Source organism: Mastigoproctus giganteus, chromosome 9, assembly GCF_048544385.1.
Source record: "Mastigoproctus giganteus isolate SK-2022 chromosome 9, ASM4854438v1, whole genome shotgun sequence".
In the NCBI taxonomy this organism is placed as follows: domain Eukaryota; kingdom Metazoa; phylum Arthropoda; class Arachnida; order Uropygi; family Thelyphonidae; genus Mastigoproctus; species Mastigoproctus giganteus.
In genome coordinates, this window is record NC_143583.1 from 94716312 (window position 1) to 94735029 (window position 18718).

At 37.3% G+C, this 18718-nt stretch overlaps 1 protein-coding gene across 1 annotated transcript in view; it reads left to right on the forward strand.

Annotated features, from left to right (window-relative positions):
* Positions 1 to 18718, forward strand: part of LOC150080557 (tetratricopeptide repeat protein 28) — a 305395-nt gene that overhangs the window by 139752 nt on the left and 146925 nt on the right. The window contains exon 9 of the mRNA XM_090380734.1: positions 17080 to 17259. Within this exon, the coding sequence (XP_090236860.1) occupies positions 17080 to 17259 (180 nt within the window). The remainder of the gene's footprint in view (positions 1 to 17079; positions 17260 to 18718) is intronic.

Sequence of the window (18718 nt, forward strand, 5' to 3'; positions counted from 1 at the left end):
TGTAACCAAGTCACAAAGGAGGTTAGGCAGGCAGATTACGAGAAATCTTTGGCAAAGGATGCAAAGAAAAACAGCAAAGAGTTCTTTACTTATGTAAACTCTAGAAGGAAGGGGATGAATCAGATTGGTCTACATGATATCGATGGTTCAACTGTTGATGATCCTGCTCAGGTAGCTAACAAACAAAATTAATATTTTGCATCTACATTCACACATGAGGAGTTATTCAGGGAGTGGAATGCCAGAGGTGTATTAAACTCTGGCAGTAAGTTAGATAATCTTGTAATAACTGAGAGTAAAGTGGAGGAGAAATTGTTGAAGATAAACATAAGAAAGGCTCCTGGGGTGGATGGAATCTATCCAATTATATTAATGGAGGCTGCAAAGGAAGTAAGCAAACCCCTAGCCATAATTATGAGAGCTTCTTTGGACTCAGGGGAGGTACCCATAGACTGGAGATGTGCAAATGTAACCCCAATTCACAAAGGAGGATCAAAGGCTGACACAAGTAATTATAGACCTGTTAGTTTAACTTCTGTTCCAGGTAAATTAATGGAGGCACTAGTTAAAGAAGCACTGTAGGATCATCTAGACAAGAATTCAGTTATAGCTCAGACGCAGCATGGTTTTGTTAAGGGCAGGTTTTGCCTGACCAATTTGATTGGATACTATGATGCAGTCACAAAAGAACTAGATGCAGGGAATAACTTTGATATTATATATTTGGATCTTAGAAAGGCTTTTGATACTATACTGTTGCACATGGAAGACTGCTGCAGAAATTGGAGCAGTGTGGCATTGGAGGCAAATTGCTGCTATGGATAAAGGGATGGTTGAGTGGTGGAAGACAGGGTGGTAATCAATGGGCACTGCTCTTCGTGGACTAGTGTTATTAATGGAGTCCCCCCAGGGTTCAGTGTTGCGTCCATTGCTGTTTTTTGTATTCATTAATGATATTGATGATAGTATATCAGGCTTAATGTCCCAGTTTGCAGACGATTCGGAGGTCGGCAGGGTTGTTAATGACAGTATGCTTCTGCAACAGGATCTAGAAAATTTGAACAGATGGGCTGAGAGGTGGCAACTGAAGTTTAACATTGACAAATGTAAAGTACTGCTTATTGGAAGCAGTAACCCCAGAGTAAAGTATCAACTGTGTGGTACCACACTAACAGTGGTAGAAAGTGAAAAGTACCTGGGGGTAATTGTGCAGGCAGATAAGTTTTCTGAGCAGTGCAGACGATCTGCAAGAGTAGCTCATGGTGTCTTGTCAATGATATACAGGAATTTTTCTTGCAGGGATAAGGGGGTGATTATCCCCTTGTATAAGGCAATTGTCAGGCCACATCTTGAGCACTATGTACAGGTCTGGAGGCCTCATTTTAAGAAGGATTTAGAGCTGTTGGAACAAGTACAGAGAAGGGCAAGAAGATTAGTGAATGGAACAAAGGGTTGCTCTTATGAAGAAAAGCTTAAATTTTGCAAATTACAGTGTCTGGAGACTAGGCACCTGCAAGGTGATCTGATTGAGGTGTATAAAGCCTTGAATGGTTTGAGCATGCTCAGTGCTGATGGGAATCTTCCTCTTGCTCGGAATAACGCCTGCGAGGACATAAATTCAAATTGAGGAAAGACAGTTATAGGATAGATGTGCGGAAGTTTGCCTTTAGCTGGTGGGTGGCTGAGTGCTGGAACAAACTTCCATCTGTTGTTGTAGAAATTGATAGCTTAAAAGATTCAAGGCAGAACTAGACAAACATTTGGAGCGAGCGGATGGGTGAAATGAGAAAGGGTTTTTTTTTTTTTTGGCTGATGCTATATAAGCTTGCTTTCTTGTATCATGTGCCCATGCTAATGCTAATCAGAAGACTTAATCCAAGCCAAAAAGAACAGAAATCTTACAGATCATCCTATTTTGCATTATTGTAATGCGAAACAACAAAAGGTTGAGAATGGCTGTATTTGGGAAGAGACCATCACCAAATTGTGATCTGAGGTAACTAGAGGACCACTGAACTTGACTGTGTACTTGGAAATGTTGTTTATAAAAAGACTTCAAATGTGGTGGGTGTGTAGTTAGGATTCTCTGGTATTCTGGTAGGTAAATGAACAATCTGAGCAACATCATTAGCGGAAAACAGGCCTTGAGCTTCGGATTGCCTATCACATAGCAACAACCGACAAACTGAATTAACATAAATTTAAAATAAATTTATTAAAATAAAGAAATAAAATACTAAAACAGATATAAAATAATAGCATTGAAATACAATAAAATATACAGTGGCTTTCGAGACGAAGTGCCTCTTCATTTGTTTAGTCAGTGAATGGTGTGCATTGCAGTATATATATGTTGGTTAAAACAGCAAAAGTCAACTGAGCATGATCATGCATCACAAGTCTGGTGTCAGTAGAGCAGAATTATATATACTTGACAATTGCAAGCACTCATCATACTGCAAAACAGTAGATTTCATAATGAGGTTCAGGTGGTACTATTACTGTACTATTACTGCTAGCTATGTGCTCGTGCCTCAAACCACGAGATATTCATGTGATTCACGTGAATGGCCGATTTCAATATCTCATCAAGATTATGCTGCTCAACCCAATAATGCTCGGCAACCATGGAGCGTTCAAAATTAGTGGTTCAAAGAGCCACCTCATGTTAAGAATCGTGATCTTTCAACCTCCTGGTGGACTCACTCACATATTTTATCTTATTGTAGCATAATCTTGATCCCCGGCAGGATATTGAAATCGTCGATTATTTACGTGATTACCACCATGGCTTGAGGCACTTCACATAGCTAGCAGTAATAGTACCATGAATTGCAATAGGAGTGTGCACTTGAACTCCCATTATGGAATCTCTGTTTTGCAGTGCAGCGAGCTCTGGCAATCATCACATATACATAATCTGCTCTTACTGACACCGGACTCATCATGCGTGATGATGCTCAGTTGACTTTTTCTGTTTTAACCAATATACATATACTGCAATACACCATTCACTGACTAAGCTGAAGAAGAGGCACTTCATCTTATGTTACTGTGTATTTTATTAGTTTTGTCCATATTTTATTGTATTTTAACTTTTATCCTATTCTATTTTAATGCTTTTGTTTTATTTTATATTTTATATTTTTTAGTATTTTATGTAGATATTATTTATTTATTTTAATAAATTTATTTTTAATTTATGTTAATGTAGTTTGTCAGTTGTCGCTACAAAGTTTTGTGATGGTCATTAGTAATTGCAAAAGCCTCAGTATCTCAACCAGCTGGGTTGATGTGACTAGAAAACGGAAGCCAGCTGGAGTTGTGAATGTTAAAATCATCAAGAAAAATTACCTCACTGTTAGGAAAGTTGTACTGGATAAAGTCGAGTTTCAAAGAAAGGACGTCAAAGAATTTCAGTGATTAGTGAAGTTGAGGGAACGGTAGAGGCAACAAATGAATTTGACAGAACGAGATAGAGAGATTTTAAGCCAGAGATGATCAAAAAGAGTATATTAGTAAGTCTCTGGCAGGAACATCAGATAGGACATATTCACATGTACCATTTTTGAAGTGAAAGTAATTATACGGCAAATAATTCAGATATTTGAGATGAGTAGCAGTTGAATAAAGCAATAATTGTTGAATAAAGCAATAATTTTAATAATAAAGCAATAATTGAAAATAATCCTGTTCTGGATTCTATCAGAAAAAGTAAGTGTGGCTTTGGAGACAGTAAGTGGAAATGGACATTATTGAGATTGGAACTGAGGCCACATATATATTTGTGAAATGAATGAGGGAATGTTAGGGAGGTCTAGATATTTTTGCAGATAAGTTTGTTTTATTAGTTTGGCTCTTTGTAATGCTTTCAATAGTAAGGAAAAGTGGGGAGGACATGTATGATGTAATGAAATTTTTGGATATGGTGTACACACAGCAATAATACACCTAGTGTCTAGACATAATGTAGCCTCGACAATGCTCCTGCTTACACACCACTTGAAATCCTTGTCACATTCTGGAAGATTAGAGGCAGCGATACTACAGGTTCCCCCCTAGAGAGTTGCCAGGTTCGGCCTGTTGGACTATCTAGTGGCTGGCCTGCAAACACCATTTTAGAGCTGTGCCTTTTTTTTTTTTCCTAGCAATTTATCCTGGACTGGGGCTTCCCTGGGCTGGGGGAGTCCCCTTCCTCTTTTGTCCTTCCCCTTCTTCACCTTAGTCTAGTTTTCTTTTCCTCCCTGGGGAACATGTTCCCCAGGGAGGAAATAGTAGGGGAGCAGATAGTAGGGGAGGGTTCCTTCCTGTGGCTAGGGACAAGCATCTGGAGACAGAAGTCAAGGTGATCACTGCTTCCAGGTAGCCAAAAGGCCAATATGCAACAGTACACTACAGAACACCCACACAAGCTCAGACAAAATTTTTCTGTCCTATCACTTTCTCTTGTCAGGGATGAAAATCATCCTGTGCAGGATGAAAAACTTTTTTTTTTCCCTTCTCCCTGCTTCCTTTTCCCCTATCCCAGTTCAACTGGCACAGGACCCTCCATTTTGGAAATTTTTTTTTTTTTTATTACATGACACACACTGGCCTTACCTTGACAGAGTCTGTTAAAACTGAACAGAGCAATGAGGCAGAGATGAACTTCTGTTCTAGGAGTCTCCCATACAAAATACAAATACAATGTACTCTCAAATTGTAAGAAAGATTGGATCTCATCATGATGTCTGTCTTAACCTCAAAAGACATCAATTATACTGCACGATGGAAGAGATGGGGGTTGCCACAGCTCTTCTCTGGAGACTGAACATAAGTTTCATCACTTCAATCCTCCAATAAGTGAAAATGTGGTATTGCACCGAGTGATCAGAGTTATCTCCCACATAGTATTGCCTGGTGACACATAGGGGTGGCATTCCTCTTTGTGGTGTGGACTCCACACCTTGACCCCTGCTGACATTGGACCTGGGTAGTCATCTCCAGTATACTAGTTGCTGTATTTCAGGAACTGCACATGGCAGTTATACCCAGGGTTACTAATAGTGCCACCATTGTGATGGTGCAATCAGAGGATTTGGTTGTCACAGAATGACCATACTTTGCTGAAATTTTGGTCCACTTGACACAAGCATTACTTGAATATCAGTTTTTGAATATCAGCATTTTCAAATGCTGAACATAGCAAGTCCACTTGTCATACCTGAAAGAATGCCTGTGACAATGTCAAGGACCAAAAAGATTTCCTGAAATACAATAATCAGTAGTTTTTAATTAAGAATTTACTAAACATAATTTTGCATGCACTTCACTATAATATAAAGCGAATATTGCGGGGAAGTAGTAGTAGTAGCATCAGCCAAAAAAAAAAAAAAACCTACACACTTAACCATACATACCCTCCAAGAATTTTCTAGTTCTTCCTTGAATTTATTCAAACCATCCACTTCCAAAACAAGGGATGAAACTTGTTTCAACAATCAATTACCTGCTAGCTGAAGGTAAACTTCTGTACATCTATCCTGCAACCATTCCTCCTCAAATTAAATTTATATTCCCTTGTGTGTACAGTCTCAGCCAGAGGAAGAATGCCATTAACATTCAGCTTACTTGATCTGTTCAAGGCCTTAAATACCTCAGTCAGATAACCCTGGAGGTGCCTACTTTCCAGGTGCTGAAATTTGCAGAACTGAAGCCTTTCTATGTAAGAGCACCCTTTTGTTACCTTCACCAATATGGTTGGCCTTCTCTGTACCTGTTCCAGCAGTTCTACCTCATCCTTCCTAAAGTGAGGATGTGAATGTGCCATAAAACAGACCTGTATATAATACTCAAGATGCAGCCTAGCTTGTACAAAAGATGATGATCTCTTCTGTATATCATTGAAAAAAATCCCATGAGCTGTCCTGGCAGCATGTCTGCACTGATCAGTTGTTTCAGTAGCTCACCTTGATTATCGTCATTAACCACTCTGCCAACCTTTTGTATCATCTGCAAACTTAGACAGTAAGCCTGGTATACCTTCATCAATATCATTAATAAATAGTGAAAACAACAATGGGCCCAGCTCTTAAGCTTGTGGGGGAGGACTCCACTAATAACATTAGTCCATGAAGTGCGGTGTCCATTGATAACCACTCTCTGTCTTCTTTGATTTAACCATCCCTTTATCTATAGCAGTAACTTTCTCTTAATGCTACACTGCTCCGGTTTGTACAGCAGACTTTTATGTGCAAAATTATCAAAACCCTTCCCTAAATTCAAGTACAGTCATCCCTCGATTTGCACATTTTTTTTATTGCACGGTTTCGCTATTGCGCAATCAGGTATTTACTACCAAAAATTTTAGATTGCACATCAAGTTTTGCTACCTGCGTGATTTTTGTTTACGAATCTTAAAAAATAAGAACGAAGAGCAGATTTTCAAAATTTATTTGTTTTTTACATGATTGAAGAATTCATTGAAGGAGAAACACATTTCACCATAATAACGTAAAATCCCACAGAATTCCAGTTATCGGTATTATTGCAAATGCAATAAGATCAAGTTTACTACCCGTTTATAATAGATTGCACTAACAGAATAGACCAATAAACTGGAAAGTGCAATTTTTTTTTTATTGTTCTATGGTCATGATCTCCAGAAATGTGCTTTAGAAAAATATCACAAAGGTGTTCATCACTGATTCTTTTAACCAAACATGGCAATAAATGGTGGTGTGTCTGTCTGATTTTTGAAACAACTTCTTTATTCGGGAACACCCTTCATCAGTTTTCCGACATTAGCTGTTCAGACAGAATCTTTATCTGATTTGCGCAACGTAAGGTGTTTTACTCAGTAAGTATTGCCTTTGTTGATTTAATATTCCTTGTCTATATAAAGTGCATAAAATGAAGAAAGCTACAACAAAAAAATTTTAAATGTAGAGGAAAAATTAAAAATTGTTAAGAAGTTAGAAAACGGCAAAAAGGTTGTGACATTGGCTAAGAAATACAGAGGTGCCTCCGTAGCCAGGTGGGAAGGAGCAGCAGTGCATAGCACATGCTTCTTGATTAGACCGGGGTTCGAGCCCGATGACCACCGCATATTCCCGGTGCAATATGGCCTTAGTTGCTAATGCTCCTAAAAAAAAACCAAATAACAAATAATAACAAGAAATACAGCATAAATGAATCCAGCATTCGATGAATTAGGGAAAATGCTGAGAAAATTAAGTCATCTGTTCCACATCATGGCTGCAAAAAGCACTACAAAAGTGAGAAATCTGTTAGTAGAGAAAACCGAAAAATTACTTTCTTTGTGGATAGAAGATCTTAATTGAAAGAGAATGCCTCTTAGTTCAGATTAATATCTGAATTAAGTGCCAAAGCTCTGCAGATTTTTAATCACTTACAAGAAGCCAGTCCATACAATGAAGATGTCTTTCAGGCCAGTAAGGGTTGGTTTGAAAATTTTAAACGTCAGTCTTCACAATCTAAAATTAATGGTTGAAGCAGCAGTGCAGATATGGAAGCTGTTTCTTTGTATCCGAAAACTTTAAAAGAGGTTATTGCAGCTGAGGGCTATCTAGCAAGTCAAGTGTTTAATGCTGATGAGACCAGCTTATTTTGGAAGTGTATGCCAAGCTGAACATTCATTTCAAAAGAAGAGAAAACTGCACCAGGTTTCAAAGCAGCAAAAGATGAGTTAACACTTTTGTTATGTGGCAATGCAGAGGGCGATTTTAAGTACAAACTGCTTCTAATTTATACATCAGAAAATCCTTGTGCTTTTAAAGGAATATCAAAAAGCTCTTTACCAGCTCATTGGACATAGAGCAAAAAAGCCTGGATGACAGCTAAAATCTTTGAGAATTGGTTTTTAAATTGCTTTTGCGTCGAAACAAAAAAATATTGCCTGAAGAATAACATACATTCAAAATCTTGCTCATTCTTGACAATGCATCCAGTCATCCTGCACATTTGCCTGATCTGCTCCAAAATGTGAAAGTTACCTTTCTTCCAGTGAATATAAGTTCGTTAATTCAGCTGATGGACCAAGGTGTTATAACAGTGTGGAAAAAGCTGTGGCCACAAAGCTACACTAAAGAAGCCACGGTCAAAATGCGAGAGGTAGTTGAGATTGTGAGAATTAGCAAAATGATTAGCAGAGAGGGATTTGAAGAACTGGAACCAGCAGATATCACAGAGGTCCTTGAATCTCATAGAGAACAATTATCAGTGGACGATATTTTTTCGCAATATGAAGAAGATTTTAAGTGGTAGATGACTTTCATCAACCGGTGAAATACCACCACTTTGCTTATTGGAGGCTTGAAGTGGTGAAACCCATGTTTAGTCTCTAGAGCAGAGTTTCCAGCATCCCCCTCCCCCCATACTTCTCCTTCAACCCATGCACGGTACTAAGTACTATAGGTTTTGATACCTTTCGTGTTTGGGGTTTTCATAAAAAAAAAAAAAAAAAAGAGATAAAAAAATGATAAAAATGAAGAAGATGCGCACAAAAATCTGACTGCGAAGAAACTCGCTGAGTTTTTAAGACTTGCAAATCAGCTTAGCCAAGAAGCCTCTGGATGTGTATCCTAATTTGGAGAGGAGTTTAAATTTTCGCAGAACTTTATCATTAGCTTTACTTCGTTATGAAGAAATTTATAGAGGAAAACAGCGTGCTTGTAAGCAAACAATTTTAACTAATTTTTTTTAAAAAGTGCTGGATACCATTGCAAGTTTATCACAGAAAATAGCGATGAAGAAGCAATGAATTTAGATTAAAAATCTAGAGGTAAATATTAGCAAAATTAATTTTATGGACATGTTTTTAAATTTTTTCTTACCTAATGAACACAATTTTTTGCACATTTTTTTTTTGTGTACATGTATGGATCCCTCATTATGTTATATAAACTACGTTTCGCATTGCACAGATTTGGACTGCGTAGTGTTTTCCCAGAATGTAACCCCCACTCAAATTGGGGGGATGACTGTATATGATATAAAAATTGTTTTTCATAATAGTAACCTCTTAGATTGTTTAGCGAAGACAACCCTTAATGAATCCATGTTGTGACTGCTGAATTCCTGTCCAGATGGTCCTGCATTATAAAGTACTACATATGGGAAACAGTAACCCCAGAGCAACATATCAGCTTTGTGGTACTACACTGACAGTGGTAGAGAATGAAAAGAACCTGGGGATAATTGTGCATGCAGATATGAAGTTTTCTGAGCAGTGCAGACGGGCTGCAAGAGTAGCTCATGGTGTCTTGTTAATGATATACAGGAATTTTTCTAGCAGGGATAAGGAGGTGATTATTCCCTTGTATAAGGCAATGGTCAGGCCACACCTTGAGTACTGGAGGTCTGGAGGCCTCATTTCAAGAAGGATGCAGAGCTGCTGGAACGGGTACAGAGAAAGGCAACGAGATTAGTGAATGGAACAAAGGGTTGCTCTTACGAAGAAAGGCTTAAGTTTTGCAAATTACAGTGTCTGAAGACTAGGCACCGGCAAGGTGATCTGATAGAGGTGTATAAGGGAGTCTGAGGTCGAGGGTTTCCTGTGCGGATGTGCCTTTCTGCCGCTCTTGGAATAGAGAAGTTTTTTCTGATTTATTTTCTGCTTTATTAGTTTAAATTGACATATTAACTTATTTCTAAAGTAGCTTTATATTCCTATTTACGGTACTTAAAGTTAAAATAACTTAGATAGAGATTTTGTAGGTATTACTTAGTATCGGAAAGGGTATCAAATCCACGTGTTTACCGTTCATAAACGGCCGCCATTGTTACGTGAAAATTAATCAGTAAAATCTATTAATCTTGTCGAACTTCATTGGCAATTAAATTGTAATTTTAACTATACATATAACCACTTAGGTTACGGAACATAAATAATTAGTAAAAATAAATAATTAATACATAACTTGATACAGAAGTTATATAAAGGGATTTCGTAGATAACACTCGTTACTGAAGCGCGATACAGCGTATCCGGAATTCGATAGCATTAGCTTTGTATAGTATAGTGCATAATATAATATTGTCAATTAATCAGTACATCTATTAATCTTGTTAAACTTCATTGTCAATTAAATTGTACTTTTAACTATATATATATAACGACTTAGAGTACAAACGTAACAAATAATTAATACATACTTGATACGGAAGTTATATAAAGGGAACTCGTAGATAACACTCGATACCGAAAAATAAATATAGCGTTATAACTGTGTTAAGATACAAGTTTAAGGTTTTAATTTTGTTCTGAAATTGTAATTTTATTGACATTTAAATCGAAATCATGACTCTGACCAGAGCAGCAAAGTACAACTTTGATATAGTTGTACACGTTGGCACTAATGATATTAAGAGTAGGAGACCAGCAGAATTACTTAACAAGTACAGGTCACTGTTGAAAAAAAGCCGTGAAGTAGGGTTGAATTTGAAAGTGTCTGCAATTCTGCCCAGACACGATAGGAGGGAGTATATGATGAGAGCCTTGTCGATCAATTCGGCCCTGGAAAGATTGTGCAAGGCTCAAGGGGTAGAATTTTTTTCAGCCTGGACTGTACTTGTTAACAGGAGAGATTGCTTCTACAGGGATGGGATACACTTAAATAGAAAGGGTGCAAGAATATTTGCTGATGCTATCGAGGCAGTGTTAGGTGGGTCGGAAAACTGCTAGCTTGGGGGGAGACAAAGACTAATGGATTAACAGTAGCCACTGGCAGAGGTGAAAGAGATTCTTGCACTGCTTCTATTGGAATGAGCAGAAGCCTGAAAAACAAGATGCAGGATATTTCAGAGACTGCTGGAAATCATTGCGGTACAAGTAAACACATGGGTTGTGTTAGGGTAGCTAAGAATAGAAACAGGTGCATGTATACTTGCGTGTACACTAATGCTAGGAGTTTAGTAAATAAATTTGATGAATTTGAGGTATTACTCAAAACATCAAAGGCAGATATTGTTGGGATATCAGAGACGTGGTGTCACACAGATATAAGGAATGCAGAACTGGAATTTGGGGAGTACAACGTCTACAGAAAGGATAGACAGGATAGGAAGGGAGGAGGGGTTATGCTATTAGTTAAAAAACACATAAAATCCAAGGAAGTGAAGCCAGTTGACATCGCTGGACAGTGCAGTGTTGAGTCAGTTTGGTGTGACATAAGCATAGGTAAATCAAAATTGAGAGTAGGAGTGTGCTATAGGCCTAATGACTCTGATGAGTATAATAAGATACTGTACAGGGAAATAGAATGGGCCAGTAAATCAGAGAGTCTTATAATGGGGGATTTTAATTTCCCAGATATTGACTGGAATTTGTGGGTTTGTCACTCACACACTAGCAAGGCTTTTGTGGATTTATTGGATGATTGTTTTCTACACCAGCATGTTCGGGAGGCAACTAGAGGGAGTAATACTCTTGATCTGATTATCAGTAGTGATTCTTCATGCATTAGGAATCTGCAGATAAATGAACCACTGGGTGGCAGTGATCACAGTGTGCTGAAGTGGGATTTACTCAAGGAGGTAACTACCATCAGAGGTAAAGGGAAGGGTTTTTGCTTTCGTAAAGGTGACTATGATGGTCTGAGACAGTATTTAAATTCTATACAGTGGGACCAACTGATGATGTTACCAACAGCAAATTCAAAATGGGAAGCATTCAAGGAACTAATCTTGGAAGCTACCAGGCTTTACATACCAACCAAGAAATATTGTTCAAGGTTCAGGCCTAAATGGTTGTCAGATGAACTAATGAGACATATGGCAGAGAAGAAAAATGCATGGGATACATACAAATTAATGGGTGACGTGGAAGCCTATGATAGATATAAGATGGTCTGTAACCAAGTCACAAAGGAGATTAGGCAGGCAAAGGCAGATTATGAGAAATCCTTGGCAAAGGATGCAAAGAAAAACAGAAAAGAGTTCTTTACCTATTTAAACTCAAGAAGGAAAGGGATGAATCAGATTGGTCCACTGGATGTTGATGGTTCAACAATTGAGGATCCAGCTCAGGTGGCTAACAATCTAAACGAGTATTTTGCATCTACATTCACACATGAGGAGTTATTCAGGAAGGGGAATGTCTAGGTGAAGTAAACATTGGCAGTGAGCTAGATGATTTTCTAATAACTGAGAGGAAAGTGGAGGAGAAATTGTTGAGGATAAACATAAAAAAGGCACCCGGGGTGGATGGGATCTATCCAGTTATATTAAAGGAGGCAGCAAAGGAAGTAAGCAAACCCCTAGCCATAATTATGAGAGCTTCTTTGGACTCAGGGGAGGTACCCATGGACTGGAGATGTGCAAATGTAACCCCAATTCACAAAGGAGGATCAAAGGCTGACACAAGCAATTATAGACCTGTTAGTTTAACTTCGGTTCTAGGAAAATTAATGGAGGCACTGGTTAAAGAAGCACTGCAGGATCATCTGGACAAGAATTCATTTATAGCTCAGACACAGCATGGGTTTGTTAAGGGCAGGTCTTGTCTGACCAATTTGATTGGATACTATGATGTAGTCACAAAAGAACTGGATGCAGGGAATAACTTTGATATTATATATTTGGATCTTAGAAAGGCTTTTGATACTGTTGCGCATGGAAGACTGCTGCACAAATTGGAGAAGTGGGGCATTCGAGGCAAATTGCTGCTATGGATAAAGGGATGGTTGAGTGGCAGAAGACAGAGAGTGGTAATCAATGGACACTGCTCAACATGGACTAATGTTATTAGTGGAGTTCCTCAGGGTTCAGTGTTGGGTCCATTGTTGTTTTCTGTATTTATAAATGATATTGATGATGGTGTATCAGGCTTAATGTCCAAGTTTGCAGACGATACAAAGGTTGGCAGGGTTGTTAAGGACACTACTGATACTATGCTGCTGCAACAGGATCTGGAAAGGTTGAGCAGATGGGCTGAGAGGTGGCAAATGAAGTTTAACATTGACAAATGTAAAGTACTACATATGGGAAACAGTAACCCCAGATCAACGTATCAACTCTGTGGTACTACGCTGACAGTGGTAGAGAATGAAAAGGACCTGGGGGTAATTGTGCAGGCAGATATGAAGTTCTCTGAGCAGTGCAGACGAGCTGCAAGAGTAGCTCATGGTGTCTTGTCAATGATATATAGGAATTTTTCTAGCAGGGACAGGGATGTGATTATTCCCTTGTATAAGGCATTGGTCAGGCCACACCTTGAGTACTGTATACAGGTCTGGAGGCCTCATTTCAAGAAGGATGTAGAGCTGCTGGAACGAGTACAGAGAAGGGCAACAAGATTAGTGAATGGAACAAAGGGTTGCTCTTACGAAGAAAGGCTTAAGTTTTGCAAATTACAGAGCCTGGAGACTAGGCATCGCCGAGGTGATCTGATAGAGGTGTACAAGGCTTTGAATGGCTTGAGCATGCTCAATGCCGATGGGATTCTTCCTCTTGCTCAGAATAATCACCTGAGAGGGCATAAATTCAAATTGAGGAAGGACGGATGTCGGATAGATGTGCGGAAATTCGCCTTTAGCCAGCGGGCAGTTGGTTTGTGGAATAGACTTCCATCGCTTGTTGTGGAAGTTGATAGCCTAAACAAATTTAAGGCTCAGCTGGACAGGTATTTCGAACGAATTGAGGGGTGAAATGGGAGTAGTGGTTGTTTTTTTTTTTTTTTTTTTGGCTGATGCTGAATAAGCTTGCTTTCTTGCATCATATGCCTCTACTAATGCCAATGCTAATAAAGCTTTGAATGGTTTGAGTATGTTCAATGCCGATGGGATTCTTCCTCTTGCTCAGAATAATCACCTGAGAGGGCATAAATTCAAATTGAGGAAAGACAGATGTAAGATAGATGTGCGGAAATTTGCCTTTAGCCAGCGGATAGTTGGTTGGTGGAATAGACTTCCATCCCTTGTTGTGGAAGTTGATAGCCTACATAAATTTAAGGCTCAGCTGAACAGGTATTTCGAATGAATGGAGGGATGAAATGGGAGAGGTGTTTTTTTTTTTTTTGGCTGATGCTGTATAAGCTTGCTTTCTTGCATCATATGCCTCTACTATTGCTAATGCTAATGCATTACTTCTTTAACCAGTGACTCCATTATTTTCCCTGGAACGGATGCTAAGCTATCAGGTCTGTAATTACTTATGTCAACTTTTGTTCCCCTTTTTTGAATTGGGGATACATTCACACATTTCCAGTCTGTAGGGACATTCCCTGAGTCCAAGGATGCACTCATAATTATGGGCAAGGGTTTGCTTATCTCCTTTGCTACTTCCCTTAATATGATTGGATAGATCCAATCCACCTCAGGTGCCTTTTTTATGTTCAGCTTCAGCAATTTCTCTTCCAATTTCTTTTCATTTATCACAGTCATTTAGCTCCCTTTAAGAGTTTGTTAAACTTCTATCATCCCATTCCCTAAAGAATTCTTCATGTATAAATGTAGATGCAAAATACCCATTCAATTTGTCAATATGAAAAGCCTAGTAGTTTCTATGATTATGTCCCTGAACGCTTCAGATTTATAATTTGCTGTTGGTAACATCATCAGTTGGTTTCATTCCATAGAATTTAAAAACTGTCTTTTACCTGCAGATTCTTTGTTATGTAGAATCACTGCTGATAACCAGATAAAGAGTATTTCTTCCTCTTGTTGCCTGTTTAACGTGCTTCTGCCATAGAAAACAGTCATGCAAGAAATCTTCAAAAGCCTTGCTACTGTGTGAGTAACCAATCCATTAATTGCAGTCAACACCTTGAATGGAAATTTGTGTGTTAGTCAACAAAGTTAAAATCCACAATTATAAGACATTTTGATTTACTGGCCCACTCCATTTCTTTGTATAGCTGTTTGGTTTACTCATCATATTCATTAGGCCTGTAATACACTCCTAATCTCAATTTTGTTTTCCCAGTGTTTATATCACACCAAACTGACTCAGCATTTTGTTAGTCACCCATGTCAATTGGATGCACTTCCTTAGATTGATTATGCTTCTTAACAAAGAGCATAACTCCTTTATTCCTCCTGTCCTGTCTATCCTTCCTGTATATATTGTACTCCCCCATATTCAAATTCAGCATTACTTACGTCTGAGTGACATCATGTCTCTGCTATCCCTACAACATCTGCATTTGATGAGTTAATCAATTCAAATTTATTTAGTGTTCCCTGAATTAGTGTACATGCACATGTTCTTATTCTTAGTTACCCTTACACAGCCCATGTATTTGCTTCTTCCATGATGACCCTCAGCAGGGTCTGAAATCCCCCAGCACCTTTCCAAGCTGCTGCATTTTCCAATAGAAGCAGTGCAAGAATCACTTTCAGCTCTGCCTGTGGCTCTAGTTAAACTATTAACTAGAGCTGCAGTCCTGATCTCTTAAATACCTTAACCTTATTGATTAAAGTTAATTTATCTAAATTAGGATGCAGATATTCCTTAATTTATATCCTTAATTGGTTCCATGTGCTGGATATTAAACAAAAAAACATATTAAGCATTTTTTCCCCATTAAACACAGTTCTTAAAGAGCTAATTTGTTCCTGAACATTGAAAAATATTTTGATATTACTCTATTTTGAGCAGTTAAATCCATGTTTACCTGTTTTTAGTAGGTGATAGATTGCTTTCATATCCCTTCAAGTCCTTTAAAATATAATATTTAGATCATTAGAAGAATATTCAGTGAAGCAATTAAAATGCAAAGAATACTTTCACATGAAGTTTTTGCTTCAAAAAAGGCTTTAAAATTATTCAGATGGATGAAGTTTTTGCTTCAAAAAAGGCTTTAAAATTATTCAGATGGACTCTATCTTCATTTATTCAGCTATTTGATTATTTATTTGTGGAGTTTTCTGTGTTTTATGTGCTTTCACAGGACTTGATGAGGGCTTCATCTTTCTTTGGAGAGGGTGATGAAAAATGTGTTCAGTTACAGTTAAGCAGAATCCTTTGTTTTTTTCAGCATATAGCTTCTTCCATTATCTTACAGAATTTTCTAAACTTCTACTCACTTTACTGCTTCATTTAGGGATTCTATCATTTATTTGAATAATTTCTTTTATTGCCTCTAAATTATTGAAAATTGATTCGAGATCCTGTTCTTTAAGAGCTCTTGATGAAGGAGTTTCTACTTTGTCTTCCTCTGTTTCCTTTTTGGCCGCAATTTATCTAGCTGAAAGCTCTTTGTTTGTTAATATCTCATCATGTGAGGCAGCCAATATTTCAACATCATCTTTCTTCATTTCCCTAGGAAATAACTGCCTTGTTTCACACTCAGCTTGGTTTTGCTGTGCAGTTTCCTCAAGGCCTCTAAAGCTATTATTAGAACATTCTGGCTATAGTTTTTTCCAGAGTCCACCAATACAGAAAACAAACAGGAAGTTTAATTTATGGGTTAACTGAGCAGCAACTCATACATTCCAAATGTAATTTGCGTGTCAGTTGCATATGTTCTTTGGTTAGTTTGTCTGTTTTGCTGGATGCAAAATCCAATTCTCTTGTGTGAGAATTGTATAGCAATCCATTATATTGTGAGCGAGTTTAATGTAATACTTTTTCACAATTAAATTCGATTAATTAAATCAGGTAGTTTAATTAGTATTGTTCACGTTTAATTAATTCATGATGAAAAACCATGTTACATTCTTCTCAAAATTTGAGCTTAATTTAAGAAAAAAAAATTGAACTTATTAACTGGAACAGTATGGCTCTCTATTGGAGTAGTGCTTTTTATTTAAATTAGTGCCGTACCAAGGTAACCATGCTGGAGCACCTCCACAATATGAGATCAATGGACTAAGCAACAAATCTAGTTTATTCATGGCTCCATACAGAATGAGGCTGTGCGCCCTACTTCCGATTTTAGGGCAAAACTTAGGAGGTTTGTCCTAAATTTACTTGACTATCCTTGTCTGCTTTAAGATTATTTAATTTGTAGCTGTGAATTTTGCACTAATCAGCTTGGAATTAACAAAATGTTTCTGTTATATGTAAAATAAAATAAATATGAAATGAAAATAAACAATAATCAGCCTTTAATGATTATTTTTACAATTTTTTTTAAAGGAGGCTATTCGTTACTATGAACAAGATTTAGAATTGGCAAAAGACTTGCAGGATAGAATGAGCATGGGAAGAGCCTATTGTAATTTAGGGTTATCACATTTGTCTCTTGGTAATTTCCAGGCAGCCCTTGAGTGCCAAAAGTATTTCTTAGCAGTTGTACAGATGATGAAACATATACAGGTAAAATAAGACATTAAAATTAAATTATATATTGATTTACTTCTAATCATTTATGTATTATTGAAATTAGTGCCTAATTAGCACTTAAATGTTGAAATTTAAGAAAGTCTGAATCTTTAATCTGTCTATTATTTAAAAAGACTTACAGAATTTTCATAAATCTAAGCTTCTATTTTGGTTTCAAATAAAAAAGTGATGCCATCATGCATAAAGTGCTTTTTTTGCCTTAAATTGAATATATGAACGGATTTAATTTCCTTCATGAAACTAAGGTTTCAAAGTAATTTTTTGTGCTTATTTTATTGCTCCTTATTATTTATAGTTGTTATAAAGTGGGTTTAAAGCAGTGCGCCTCCGTAGCCAGGTGGGAAGGAGCAGCAGTGCGTAGCACACGCTTCTTGATTAGACCGGGGTTCGAGCCCGTCACCACCAAATACGGAGAATGCGGAAAGGTCAGGGAATGACCACCGCATATTCCCGGAGCAATATGGCCTTAGTTGCTAATGCTCCTAAAAACCAAATAACATAACATAACATAACATAACATTTAAAGCAGTAATTTTAAGTGCAATCATGTATTTTCGTAATGTTCATTACCATTCCTTTTTTAAGTTCATTCTTAGTTTATTTAAGTTTATTCTTACTTTCAACTTAATTTAAAATAAAATTAATCTTATTTCCATGCAATTTGTCATATGAATTTTGCAAAGTTTATTTATTCATTTTTTAGAAGACTATTAGGTCAAACTAATTTTTAAATATAAATCATTAATATAACTGCTTCTTCACAATATTGTATTCATTATAGTTGAATATAGCTACCTGTCTTTTCTTACAATTGTTTTCTTCTAGAGTTCACAGTACCAGAATGATTATTAATCATTGTAACAAGAAATATGTATACTCTTCATTATTAGGTCATAGTATAACAAATGAAAGCATTGAATTTGTTAAAATGATTTTTTTTTTTTGGCAGTGCAACTTATTCCATGCACTCCATACTTTCTGACAAAAGATAATGAATATTATATAAACATGTGACACATGATGAAGTGTGTTGGTGTGCTGCGGTGTTTTCTGTGATTATTATATCACAGTTGTGCCTGCAATTAACTTGCTTTATGCTGTTTGTTAATTATTATCTTTTTATTAAGAAATTGTCAAAGATACACTTTGAAGGAATAACCAGAGGTCAGCAAAATAGACTCAGCAGTGAAATCTAAAAAAGAAACGGGGTCTAAAAGGCTATGACCAGTAGGGTGCAGCACAGAATGCTCTGATGGTTGGTGTGTATTGTTGATATATGTTTAGTTAAACAATTGGTCTGTAGAGTCACCAGATTTGTCAGAAGTTTGTCAGTTTCCCTATGTTGGTCAGTGCAGGCTTGCAGCATAGTTCAGTAACAGTAGTTAGCATTGGCATTAATAGGCATATGATGCAAGAAAACAAGCTTATTCAG